The sequence below is a fragment of the Anomaloglossus baeobatrachus genome, chromosome 6 (assembly GCF_048569485.1).
Source record: "Anomaloglossus baeobatrachus isolate aAnoBae1 chromosome 6, aAnoBae1.hap1, whole genome shotgun sequence".
NCBI classification, from domain to species: domain Eukaryota; kingdom Metazoa; phylum Chordata; class Amphibia; order Anura; family Aromobatidae; genus Anomaloglossus; species Anomaloglossus baeobatrachus.
This window is the reverse complement of record NC_134358.1, coordinates 452,988,802-453,003,343: the sequence shown is the minus strand read 5'-3', so window position 1 is coordinate 453,003,343 and position 14,542 is coordinate 452,988,802. Positions and strand designations below refer to the sequence as shown.

At 42.1% G+C, this 14,542-nt stretch overlaps 1 protein-coding gene across 1 annotated transcript in view; it reads right to left on the bottom strand.

The window, feature by feature from the left end:
- TOP2B (DNA topoisomerase II beta) overlaps window positions 1-14,542 on the bottom strand; it is a 163,833-nt gene that overhangs the window by 124,814 nt on the left and 24,477 nt on the right. Inside the window, exons 3-4 of the mRNA XM_075315280.1 lie at window positions 6,765-6,855; window positions 4,805-4,868 (exon numbers count right to left, since the gene is read on the bottom strand). Of these exons, the coding sequence (XP_075171395.1) occupies window positions 4,805-4,868; window positions 6,765-6,855 (155 nt within the window). The remainder of the gene's footprint in view (window positions 1-4,804; window positions 4,869-6,764; window positions 6,856-14,542) is intronic.

The window sequence follows — 14,542 nt, the reverse complement described above, 5'->3', positions numbered from 1 at the left end:
AGCGTAACCAGCATTACAACCATTATTGGTGTTTGGGGCCTGGTGAAAAGGGGTCCCGGCCCGTGGTAATTACTTAGCTTTATTAACCCCCGTCACGAGAGGCCGATTTTGCGCTGTTTTTTTTTCTTCACCCTTGTTCCAAGAGTCGCAACGTTTTTATTTTTTCGTCAATCTTGCCATAGAAGGGCTTGTTTTTGTCAGAATGAGTTGTACTTTTAAATGAAACCATGAGTTTTACCATATAATGTACTGAAAAACGTCAAAATAATTCCAAATGCGGAATAATTGCAAAAAAACTGCGATTGCACGATTGTTTTTGAGATATTTTATTAATTGTGTTCACTATATGGTAAAACCGATGTGTGGGTGTGATACCTCAGGTAGCTGCAAGTTTGTAGACACCAAACATGTATAGGTTTACTTTTATCTAAGGGGTTAAAAAAATCTGAAGTTTGTCCAAAAAAGGTGGCGCACTTTTTGCGCCATAGCGTTCACATTTTTCAGGAACTATGGCTCAGTGACTGCTTATTTTTTGTGTCTGAAGCTGACATTTTTAATGGTACCACTTTTGCGCAGATGCTACATTTTGATCGCCTGTTATTGCATTTTGTGCAAAATTTGCGCTGACCAAAAAATGTAATTTTGGTGTTTGGAATATTTTTGTCAGTACGCAGTTTACCGATCAGGTTAATTGATTTTATATTTTGATAGATCGGACATTTCTGAACTCGGCGATACCAAATGTGTGTGTGTGTATGTAAATGAAATATATATATATTATTTTAACCCTTTCATTTTCAATGGGGCGAAAGGGGGGTGATTTTAACTACTAGGTTTATTTATTTTTATTTTTTTAAACTTTATTTTTTAATTTTACTATTCCCCCTAGGGGGCTATAAGGATCAGCTATCTGGTCGCTCATTCTTTTCTCCCGATCAGAGCAGCACCGCTGAGATCGAGAGAAATGATTATCTCTCTCTTGTAACCTACAGTACTCGGCTGCTACAGGACCTTAGTCATGTGAGCTACAAGAGTCATCACATAACCCTGTGCTACCATGACAACCATCGGATCCATGTGATCACGTCATGTGACTTTCGGTGGCAGGTGGTGAGTAAACCTTTACCGCGATCGCCATTAAAATGGCGCTGTCACACTTTGACAGCGCCATTTAAGGTGCTAACAGGTACGGGTGGATAATGATTCCACTCGTGCCTGCAAGGCACACGTCAGCTGTACAAATCAGCTGACATGTGCGTGGTTCCCCCCACTATGACGTAACTTTACTGCCCGCGGTCGTTAAGGGGTTAAATTCTGAGCCCCAGTCACAGCAGAGTCCGGCCGTGTCGCTTTGGCCACTACAAATGGCTAATTTGCATGTGAAGCGCTTCAAGGGTATTGCATGCAAATTAGCTCCATAACCTGAAGATAGGGGCGGGACTGTCGCAGGTTCCAGGGGTCGTGGTAGGGGGGCCCGCCAAACTCAGCCCCTGCTTCAGCTGGATGTGCGTCCAATGGCGCACATCCAGCATCACAGTGCAGAGTGGACACCGCATGACATAGAAGCCAGGGAGGGTAAATAAAAAAGCAGGAGGACATATATACCAGGAAGGGGACAAAAACCAGGATGGGAACAAGTAAACCAGGATAGGCCCAGGAGGGGGATGGGGATATATACCAGGTTGGGGATATACATACCAGGAAGGGAACATATATACCTGGAGGGGCTCAGGATGGGGATATATACCAGGAGAGGCACATATATACATTTATTTATATATAAACTTGGCTTTTATTGATACTAAACATATAAGGTTGACAAAGGTTGAAAATATGATTGACAAGAGAAAAAGAATGGTTGAAATAGGGGGATGGACATAATCCTGTACTTATATCCCCAATGAAGTATCAGGGCACTGATAATAGAATGCACAATAAGTATATAAACAAGGCAGTATCTGCAGATAAATAATATAATCCCAAAACACACAATACCTAGCTGTAGAGCCTCACCTTATCCGGAGTCCCCAGAACTTCTGGTCATGCGCACTATACCTCACTGAAGCCGGTTAGTATGCCCACAGGGCGTCCCTGGTCTCATTAGCATATAATAAACAATCTTTAGAAATACTTTTTCTAATGATCTCTATCTATGCTAGTGTATACAGGGACAGTTAAGCTGGGTTTACACACTGCAACATCGCAAAGGACATCGCTGTAACGTCACCGGTTTTGTGACGTAACAGCGACCTCCCTAAGTCTCTGTTGAGTCGCTGGTGAGCAGTCAAACAGGCAAACCTGTCCAACAACGCAACAGCGATCCGGACCTGCAGAGCGACCTAGCTGGTTGTTGGGGACGTTGATAAGCAGCCTTTTGAAAGGGAAGTTGCTAACAAAGTCGCTGCAAAGTCTTTCACACACTGAAACTTTCCAGCGATGCATGCTGCACAGCGGGAAACAAAGGACCTAGGAATGGTCCTGAACGATTTGTAACGATTACAACTTCACAGCAGGGGCCGGGTCGCTGATAGGTTTCACACACTGCAACATCGCAAACAACATCGCTATTGCGTCACAAAACCGGTGACGTTACAGCGATGTCGTTTGAGATGTTGCAGTGTGTAAACCCAGCTTTAGGCAGGGAATAGCAATATACACCCAGAACTGCTCATGGGTCTGAGTGCATATTGCACCTGACAGGTTCCCTTTAATAAAAATAATCAATCAATGAAAAACACTGATGACACACCTATAGTAAAAACGGACACTGGGATGACACAACAATGCCATATTGATCTAAAGCACAGATGACACCAGTGCTATTTATGTGTTTAAACACTGATGTGTGAATAAGGCCTAAGCCATTACAATTATTTTCAAGTACCTTTGTGTCGTTTTTCATCAAACTGTCTCTGTGCATCGAGCTTCATATACCATAATGGGTGGTTGTATTTTTATCTTCTCAAACTATATTTCCAAGCAGCACCTTGCTTCTACTCAATGCTGCAGACTCTTGAGTCGTCTCCCATTTGCTTTTGATTAGTGTCGCCAATCTGAGTTATCTTCAAACTAATCTAAGTGTAGAAGTCACCTTGTGCTCCTGTGCACTCTCTACTCCTGTACCGTACTCTGCCTAGTCAATATTATCTTCTGCCATCTACATCAGTATTCCGTTTTTCATCATTACTAACTGATTTTAAAAAGAGCTCAACTCTACTGCCCTCCTTCACAACAGAGCTTGTAATTACTAGGCAGCGCAGAATCGTGGTTCTTGCCTGCTGATGACAGGCCACTGATGAGAAACTGCAAATGCTCCATTTATGCATATTGCAGAGGATTATCTTCTGTCATATGCGTCAACAGAGTAGCATTGAGTTTTACATCACAAATCTGAGGGCAGCAGGCACCAAACACAATTCAAATCCTCTTAGCTCCTGCATATATAGCCCCACCTGCCATATACCACTCCTCTAAGGCTCTCTATATGTAGCCCTAGCCTGCCATATGTCGCCCCTTTCAATACCATATACTGCTCCTCTCAACCTCTTTATATAGAGCCCATCCTGCAGTATATCTTTTTTTGTCTCCTCTATATACAGCCCCATTCTGCAGTACATTGCTCCTCTAATGGGTGCTTTACACGCTGCGACATCGCTAGCGATTGCTAGTGATGTCGAGCGCGATAGCACCCGCCCCCGTCGTATGTGCGACATTTGGTGATCGCTGCCGTAGCGAACATTATCGCTACGGCAGCGTCACACGCACATACCTTGTCAGCGACGTCGCTGTGACCACCGAACAATCCCTCCCTCAAGGGGGAGGTACGTTCGGCGTCATAGCGACGTCACTGCGACGTCACTAAGCAGCCGGCCAATAGAAGCAGAGGGGCAGAGATGAGCGGGACGTAACATCCCGCTCACCTCCTTCCTTCCGCATTGCTGGTGGACGCAGGTAAGGAGATGTTCGTCGTTCCTACGGTGTCACACATAGCTATGTGTGCTGCCGCAGGAACGACGAACATCGTACCTGTGGCAGCAGCAATATTAAGGAAAGGGGCGACGTGTCAACGAGCAACGATTTTTCATGTTTTTGTGCTCGTTGACAGTCGCTCATTTGTGTCACACGCTGCGATGTCGCTAAGGGCGCCGGATGTGCGTCACTAACGACGTGACCACGACCGATATATCGGTAGCGATGTCGCAGCGTGTAAAGCACCCTTTAAGTTACCAGCACGCACACACACACACACACCACTGCTTCCTAGTTTGATAGCCGTACTGAAATGATGGAGGTTCTGTTCCTTCCAATGACATTATCCATCAGAGGAGCAGCTCCTTTCTAGACATGTCCTAGAGCAGAGCTATGCTGGCAGACGCCAGTTGGGAGACTACACTGCTCATGCTCGATCAGAAGCGCTGGAACTACAGCAAGTAGGTCCCAATGGAATCTGGAGGGGCATCCTTCGAGAGTGATGTATGCAAAATGGGGGAGATTTAAAATGGAGTTATATGGGCAGAAACAAAATATTACACTATTATACAACCATATTGTGATTTTTGGAATATCCTTTTAACAACTACCGAAATGATTACTGGAATTTTCAGTAAAGATAAGCAAAAAAACATTATACAAACAATTATGTGTGCAGAAATAAAAATAGAAAAACATAAAATCTATTAAAATAATAATAAAGGTTTTCCTGGGTGCAGACAATATTGACTATTAAAAGCCACTATTACAGCGGACTACAGAGAAACAACATTAATTATATGAAATAGGAAGAAATTTGTTTTCTTTTACTTACGGATCAATAGAAATTTTAATGCAACTCATGTTTTTATCCCTCTGCTTATTGTCGGCGGCATTGACTGGAAAATGAAAGAAAATTTGTTTCAAGCCAACCAAGAAAATGAACATGCAGTAAATACTGCTCATTAAAAGCCTCCGCGCTACTTGGCATTCAGTAATACTGCTAAAATGTCTATGGCGGCCTAGCTTTATGGCATATTAAGTGAATGGCACCACACACTGCTACAAGGATCCCTGTGATTATAATAAGGCACACAATGGGCTTAAGTATATTTACAGAAGTGTGCCCGGCAGAAGAAAGGATGCCTGGACATGGTCTACAGGGAACTGGGAGAAATACGGGGTAGCTATAATCATATCCATAGTCCGCTTATATTCACCACATAACCATTTTCCCCCCACATACTAGAGGGGACTTTACTGTATAATCATTCTTACTACTTGATTTGCGCAGAAAATAGGAAACGATCATGATAAATGCAGCAGGTATTGTTCATATCTTATATCTGCAGCAACACAGATGGAAAAACCAGTTATATGGACACCGGAATTTCCCGCATTAATTTGGGATCTGCAATTATTACCCTTAGAAAATAAGGTCAAAAGAGACAGTACCTAGGAATGCAAATTACTACTAGTGTGAAGGGTCTATTGAAATAAGCAACTCAAAAGTGCCCCTTACTGGGACCTAAGGCTATCAGCTAAGGGGAAAGCTAGAAGTAAGGAAGTGTTCAACAAATCGTCCAAGGTCATTTGAATCATTGGGTTGTAGGAAAAGTCATGTCCGCAAGAGACATTGTAACAATACTCTATACTGAGCAAGAGAACTGGATCCTAAAAAGACACCCTTCTATTAAGGAGGACCTGTCATTTGCATAAAAAAATTGAGTTTAATACATTGTAAAAATCCCAGAGCTCCGTTGAGTTTGCTGAGCTTTTCCATTTTGTTCTACATCACTCCATTACAGAGATATTCACATTTGTTTTTTTTCTGGAGCACACAGTGTGAAATCTCTGCTTTGGAGACCACTTGGCCGTTTCTTCAGTCTTCACTGGGGTCGTGTGCTTTCACCGCTCCCTCCCGGATGATGACAGTCACAGCTCGGCAGCATCGGAGACTGATAAGACTGGTAGATCACTTCCACAGCTGTGATTGGCAGCATCTGGGAGTAAAGGCCACTTTACACACAGATAAATCTGCGGCAGATCTGTGGCTGCAGTGAAATTGTGGACAATCAGTGCCAGGTTTGTGGCTGTGTACAAATGGAACAATAAGTCCATGATTTCACTGCAACCACAGATCTGCCAATGATTTATCTCTGTGTGTAAAGTGGCCTTAAGGAGTGAAAGCTCACCCCAGGGAAGACAGTGAAGAAATGGATTGCAAAGCAGAGATTTCACGTGTGCTCCAGAAAAAACTGATGTGAATATCTCTACAAAATAGTGATGCAGCGCAAAACAGAAAAGAGCAGCAGAATCTGGGGAGTGCAGGAATCTTGACAATGTATCCAATTAATTATTTGGAGCAAGTGACAGATTCTCTTTAAACGTTTGGCCATTCTGAAATATTTTTAGCCCATATGCTAAGTAAGTTATAAAATAACAAACTGAGCTTGATTTACACTTCCCAGATCCACCACAGCCTTTTCACCATGTTTGTTGACTGGCTGCAGCGGTGACATGATTGAGCTCAGCAGGTGCCCGATACAGAAAACATGAGCCCTGAGCTTGGGTAGCAAAGGTGAATGGGTAAGGAGGGTAAGTAAAGCTCAGATTGTTATTAAATAGGTCACCGAAATATGGACTAATAATATTTCAATAGGGGATAACTATTCTATTAATAAATTGGGTCTTCTAAACTAGACAATCCCTTAAAATTAAGTAATAGAATTTCAGAATTATATCACCATATAAACGCTATACGTGTCACTCTGCAATTCGAGTACACAACTCACCTAGAATTTCATCAAATATTTTATACAATCCTGGCACAAAGTTAATGTCCCGGCAATTCATCCCTATGTCTTCATCATAAACCCACATTGCCTAAAGATAGAAACGGAGAAATTAAAGGCAAATAACAGCATTTCTTTACTCACGGCAATAATTGCATTTTATTGTGTGGCTATTAAATGATATGACACCTTTAATGTGCTACAGCTTGTACAAGGGACGGTTAGCAGATTTAGGAGCTCCATAGATGTACACAATAATTCAGGGATAATATAGACTAGCCGATATCTTTTATGGAGTAAATGAAGCTTCTCCTCTGGTGATAATTCCCTTCACTGATGGCCTAGTACTGCTTGATAAAATAGCAGCTCTTGAACAATAAAAACATAAAAGAAGCGCCCCTCGGAGAAAACAATGTAATTTAAGGCTTCAGATTGCGCTAACTTTGAGGGACATCAATTCCGTGGTATCCAAACAAGCCTTTAATGCAGCGCCGGTAATGAATGTATGGAAATCAGTGAGAATGTCTGACATCGGATCATTACAACATGCAGACATCACAACGGCTTGTGAATGCGGCAGGATCACAGAGGATTAGGGCCGCTTACCTTTGTATTTTTCACCCCATTCTTCTTAGAGTCAAAACATTTATGTTTTTTTCTCAAGAGAATTTGTATTTTTACCTTTTACCATACAATGAATACTCATGAAAATAGAAAAAAAAATCCAAGTGGAATGAAATGGTTAAAAAAATGCAATTCCACGTTTTTTGGGGTATTCATTATGCAGTATAAATGACCTCTAAACATGATTATCAAGGTCAGTGAAATTCCAAGCTGTCACTGATTTTTTTTAAGTTATGGAAAAAAAATATTCTGACGTTTGTAAGTAAGGAAAAAAAAATAAGGAAAAAATTGTGGCTCAATTTTGTAAGACCAGTGTTGCCCTTATTTTTCCGCTTTTTGGGGGTTTTATTGACACCAAGTTGGGATACACACTATTTTAGTATTTTAATGCATTTTTTAAAGGCAGATGTGGTAATTGAAAAACAACAATCTTGACATGATGTGCACTGTTTGCACTTTTCTCTGGCAGTATCTATCTTTCACGGGGACCCAACATAGTCTACTGTTTTCTACTAAATTTACCAGGGGCAAAAATCGGTTGAATAGCTGCGGTTTTATTAGTAGCAATCTGTTCTGGCTCATAGATATTGATCCCATATTGGGTATCCTCCATCTACAAGGTCTGACTGGGCATATGGACGAGGGTTTCTCCATATTTAACTAAACCCCTGAAAAAGCTTGGGTGAAACGAGCACTGGGTGTTTGGCAAGTAATCATATTATGCAGTGATCTAATATGCACTTTATAATAATATAAAGTCTAAGGGGTTTACTATTGTTGTTGCGCCTCAAATTTGTATAATGACCTTTTCTCATTAATTTATTAATTATTGTCTTTATTTGCTGATACAAACATTTCTGCAAATATTATACTATTTCTTGTGCCCACATAAATCTATTTATTTTCCTCTATGTCTGTGAGGCTGAAATATACCTCTATTATGAGTATGTAATAACAAAGATTTATACATTTTTTCAATGTTCCCGTACACTCTTTTTTAGTTACCAAAATGTTTTCTTGAATTTTTTAACAACAGAAAATATAACATTCATAGCAGAATGATTTTCCATCACAGGGGGGAATCACAAGTATTAAAGTTTATATTCAAATAAGTACAAATGAAAAGTAAAGAGAAAAGAAAAAAAAGGGAAATGGAGGGGGAGGATCCTTATCTAGGAAGGACAGCCGGGTAATTGGTATATTTGTACACTATTTAACATCATAATCTGGGGCAAGTTATATGACTTATATATTATTCAATAAGCAGAGGATATGCCATGCATATAATTACAGAATGTCTTATTAAAGGGAACCTGTCACCGGATGCTCATAATACTTACCTAACGGTCGGTGTGGAGCAGACTGGTCTGATGCGAGTCTCCATTCTCCAGGTCCCGCGCCTCCTCTTTCAGCCATCTTTGTCCTCTTTCTGAAGCTAGTGAGGATGACGCGTTCTATGTCATCTACACTAGCCGACAGTGAGGTCCTGCGCAGGTGCACTTTCATCTGCCCTGCTCGGAAGCTCAAAGTGCGCCTACGCAGGACCTCACTGTCAGCTAGTGTAGATGACATAGAACGCGTCACCCACCCTAGCTTCTGAAAGAGGACAAAGATGGCTGAAAGAGGAGGCGCGGGACCTGGAGAATGGAGACTCGCATCCGACCAGTCTGCTCCACACTGACCATAAGGTAAGTATTATGAACATCCGTTGACAGGTTCCCTTTAATAACCAGGTTTAAATAGGAGGCGCAATTTAGAGTTAACAATTAACATTCCATCTTCTATATGTATATCCCAGAGGGACACATTAAGAGAGTAGCTCAGTAGGGGTCGGGATGGGAGTCTATCCAGCGGGTCCAAAAAGCATAAAATAACTCTAAGGTGTCGGTCTTAGTGGCTTCAATGCGTTCATAAATTATTATATTATCTAATCTTCTTTTGACTAAAGATAAAGAAAGAATTGATGTTTTCCATTGCGCAGCTATGTGAATTCATGAAGCCATAGTAATAAACTTTAGTAAATTAAAGGTTGTATTAGCAAGTCCGGATGGTCTGTCTCCAAACAGTAGTACTACTGGATCGTCAGATAGACTACCCTAAAACATCCCTGATAAGGGATTTAACCTCCTGCCAAAATGTTTTTACCAAAGGGCACGCCCACCAAATATGCTTCATGTCTCCTGGGGCGTGACACCCCCTGAAACATCTATCTGTGACATTAGGATATATTTTATATAACTTTACCGGGACATAATAAGCAGTATGTAGGACTTTTAACGATGTCTCAGTGAGTGATGTCTGATTACTACCTTTAGATAAACATCATAGCATCTATTCCATTTGTCAATGGACATGGTGAATCTGAGATCACTTTCCCATTGCTCCATATATCTTAATTTCTCACCAGCTGGGAAGATTCAATATAGAGTATAGTAGTGAGATAATCCCTCGACCAAAAGGGTCATATAGGCACATTTGTTCAAATGCAATGGGTGGTGAGGCATTTCTGCTAGTAGAGGTTGTCTTGGCAAAATGGAGAACCTGATTGATATGCATCATTTCTCCCAATGGGGGGGGGTTGTTTCTGTATAAAATCTTGCCTAGTGATAATTGAGTTAGTAGATGTCCAAAAGGTGTTTCATGGTAGTTCTCCCTTTACATTTCCACCATTGAAAGGAATTTGGGTCTAACCAAGGGGTAAACATTGGGTTATTAAAAAACGTCAATACAGGGGAAGGATTGGATTGTATTTTAAACTGAAATCTGAGTTTTCACCACAATGAAAGAGAGTGAGAAGTATATGGAAAGAGAGTGGCTAAATTACAAGGTAGCTGACCTATCAACCACATTAACCCCGAGATGGGGTATGGTGCAATGAGGGAATTTTCAATGTGTATCCATCTGGGCTTACCTGATGAAGACAAGACTGTAGATAACTATGCTATTTGTGTAGCCTTATAAATATAGGGAAAAATTAGGAAGCGATACTCCTCCTTTTTTCCTATGATAAAATATAGTTTGTTGCGATATCCTAGGCCGTTTACCAAGCCAAACAAATTTAGAACTGACTAAGTGAATATCTGAGAAGGTCTTACTAGGTATTACTATACAAGACAAAACAATCACTGATCTCGGGGAGACCAGCCAGAGAAAACAGTGCCGGCAGCTAGCAAAGATGCTGAACACAGTGAAATCCTAGGTGCATTGACCCCTGCGAAGTATGCAAATCAAAAACGGTCCGTGGAGCCTCTGTTAGGAGTTTTGACACAGAAAATAGGCAGATATCCCTCCGGGAAGGACCTAGCCAAGGAGTGGCTACATATTAAGTGGCTCTTCCCAGGGGGCAATGCACCTAGGATTTCACTGTGTTGAGCCCCTTTGCTGGCTGCCATCAGTGTTTTCTCTGGCTGGTCTCACCGAGATCAGTGATTGTTTTGTCTTGCTAGTCTACTAGGCATTGCTACCACCTAGCCAGAATCCTACTCCACACTGATGAGGGGCAATACCCCTAAACAGCTGTCTGTGGATGGTACCTGGCCTTGGTATTTCCCTTGTTATATCTTTAAACTCGTCAAAGAGTTGGATATTGACTAAAAGGGCCACTTAATATGGTGGTTATGGTGGTCTCCTAAAAAGAGCCACTCCTTGGCTAGGTCCTTCCCGGAGGGATATCTGGCTATTTTCTGTGTCGAAACTCCTAACAGAGGCTCCACGGACCTTTTTGATTTGGTATTACTATAGGCAGAGATCTCAATAGGTACAAGAAACGTGGTAGGGTTACCATTTTTATAGAATTGACACATCCCAACCAGGATAGGTAGGACGACGCACATTTGCTGAGATCAGACTGAAGACCCACCTCTTCCAACAAGCCTACAACATGCCGTAACCCTCAGTCTGATACAGCGCCGCACAATCAACTCTACCCTAACCTACTGTATCTTCACCTATCCCTTGTAGACTGTGAGCACTCGCGGGCAGGGACCTCTATCCTCCTGTACTAGTCTGTGTCTTGTATTGTTTATGATTATTGTACTTGTCCCTATTATGTACACCCCTTTCACATGTAAAGCGCCATGGAATTGATGGCGCTATAATAATAAATAATAATAATAATAATCAGCCTGGAGATTCTGGATTAGAGGGGCACAGTTCCATAAAGAGCATTGATTTACTCGTGGTTAAATTTATACCTAAATAAAGTGAGATAATGTTCCCTTTTGGTGAACCCGAATTGAGATATTATATAGTCTTGCATGGAGATAGGGGTATTAATAAACATTACTTCAAATGTATCAATATTAATTATAAGACCAGATATTATTTCAAATTTTCTTAGAAGAGAGGAGAGGTTCGGGAGCCTCACTAGAGGTTGTTTAAGGGTTAAAAGAAGGTCGTCTGCAAACAAGCTGACTTTGTAGTCACTGCTGATCCCTGTCCTTGACATCCTCTAATATCAGGGTGTTCCCATATGGCTTCGGCTAAGGGTTCCATAGCCATTGCAAATAGTGCTGGTGACAGTGGGCAACCTTGCCGTGTGCCTCTCTGGATCTTAATAGGTGTGGGACGGGTGGTAGGAAGCTTTAGATAAGCTGCGGGTGTATCATAAGGCAATTTTAAAGAAGCAATAAGGCTATGTGCGCACTTACCGGATTTTGCCGCGGATTTTTCGCGGATTTGCTGCATGTTTCGCTGCAGAAAATGTTCATAACATCTCTGCAGTGAATCACCAGCAAATCCTATGGAGAAGAAAAATCCTGTGCGCACTGGGCGGAATTTGACAGCTGCATGTTTTGCTGCGGGAATCCCGCAGCAAAAACAAGTGCATGTCACTTCTTTTCCGCACGTCGCTGTGGGATTTCACTCCATTGACTCAATGTTAATCATGAAATCCCGCAGGGAATAACGCAGGCAGCAAATTCTGTGCGGTTCACTGCGTTTTCCTGCGTTATTCCCTGCGGTATTTCGCGGTTTACCTCCGGTAATGTGCATCGCTTGTCTGCGGTTTTGCAGGGAAGTGATGTCATTACAGGAAGAGGAAGCCGTGCAGAGAGTAAACACACACACAGATCACACACACACAGACATCACAGACACATAGAACACATAGACACAGACACATAGAACACACATAGAAAGAAAACGGAAATATAGGAAAAAAAGAACGTGGGCTCCGCTGCATATTCACCGTCCAGCCGAGGTAAGCACACAGCGGCGGCCCGGTATTCTCAGGCTGGGGAGGGAGAGGGGCAGGGTTAATGTCCCCCACCTCACTCCCCCTCCCGCAGCCGAGAATATCAGCCGCCGCTGCCCCGGCACTGTCGCATACATTATGCGGCAGCACCGGGAGTGTCCTCGGCTCTTCCTGCCGCCGTGTAGCAGTGGCGGTCAGGGTAATATAACAAGGGGTTAATGGTGATGGGGGACCACCGCCATTAACCCCAGGCTTGATCATGGCAGCGTCTATGTGACAGCTGACATGATCAACCCGTAAGTAAAGTGAATAAAGCAGACACCGAAAAATCCTTTATTTTAAATAAAACCAACAAGCCTCGTTCACCATTTTATTAACCCCCCCCAAACAAAGCTCCGGCGTAATCCACAGCTCCGACTCCGGCGTCCTGCACTGCTGACATCCAGCCGCGACTGTCACAGACACAGGCTGAATGCAGCAGACAGCAGAGGTAATTACCGGTCATTTCCCACGGCCGGTAATGTGAACTCACTGCCGACCGTGGGAAATGTAGCGATCTGTCCTCTATCTATCCCTCTATCTATCCCTCTATCTATTCTTCTGTCTCTTTATCTATCTATCTATCTATCTATCTATCTACCTACTATCTCAGAATTAAATGACTTTTTTTTTTTTTTTTTTTTCTTCAATGTGCTTTATTGCATTGAATGCAATAAAGCACATCCCAACCCGCACGCGGCAAACCGCATGCGGTTTTCGGGTGCGGTTTCCCGAGTTTTTTTACCGCGGGTGCGGTAATCTTTGAGAGGATGCGGAATTTTCACAAGAAAATTCCATTTCCCAGTGCGCACAGAGCCTAAGGCAGGGCGGAAATCCAAATAAAGCAAGGGTATGAAAAAGATAAGGCCGTGAGATAGAATCAAATGCCTTTTCAATATCTAAGGCTAACATCATTAGCAGCATTTTACTTGCGTTTGCTTTATGTATAATATTTAGGTTTCGTCTAATATAATCTGATGCTTTCTTGTTGGAATAAATCCCACTTGATCATGATGGATTGATGTTGGAAGTAAAGTGTTAATTCTTTGGGTTACTATTGATGGGTCTCGTTTGGGTTTAGGTATTTTACTTACCTGAGCCATATAAAATTCCTGGGGCATCTGATTACCCAATAATAGCATTTCTTAATATGGGGAAGAAGAATCTCACAACACTTTTTGTAATAAATGGCTGTAAGGTCATCCAGCCCAGGAGCTTTACCATTTTTAGGGTCTGTGCGCACTGGGAAATTTGCTTATCTTAAAGAAAAATCTGCACCCTCTTGCAGAATTCTGCACCCGCAATTTTACCGCGGTTTGCCGCGGGATGGTCCCTGCGTTTTTATACCATTATCTATGGCAAAAAGGCAGGTACCTGCAGAAAAGAAGTGACATGCGACTTCTTTTTTGCTGCAGAAAAGCTGCAGAAATTCTGCAGTAAAACCTATAGGAAAAAAAATGCAGTGTGCGCACAACATTTTGGTTTTCCCAAAGGTTTTGCTGGGGAATGACTGCAGAAAGGTTATGAACAAAAACCGCACCTTTTGTGCAGCAAAAAGCTCGGCAAAAAACGCAGTGTGCGCACAGGGCCTTAGGATGTTTTATTCCTAATGCAATATCTTCATCTGGTACTTATGAAAGCAACTGTTGAGTAGTTGAGTCTGAAATTTTAGGTAAGCGTATGTGTTGAAAAAAGTCCTATATCAGATGTGGTGTGGGCGGCTGTGGTGCCAAGTAAAGCTTGTGGTAATATGCATGAAAAGCCTCATAGAATTTGTCAGGGTGGGATGTTGCATGGCCATTGGCATCTTTTATTTAGAATACCATGTTTAAGGAATCTCTCTTCTAGCAAGCATTTTACTTGTTTTTTTTGCCTGTTTATAAAAAGTAGCCTGTGTCCATTGTAAGGCCCAGTTTCAGTA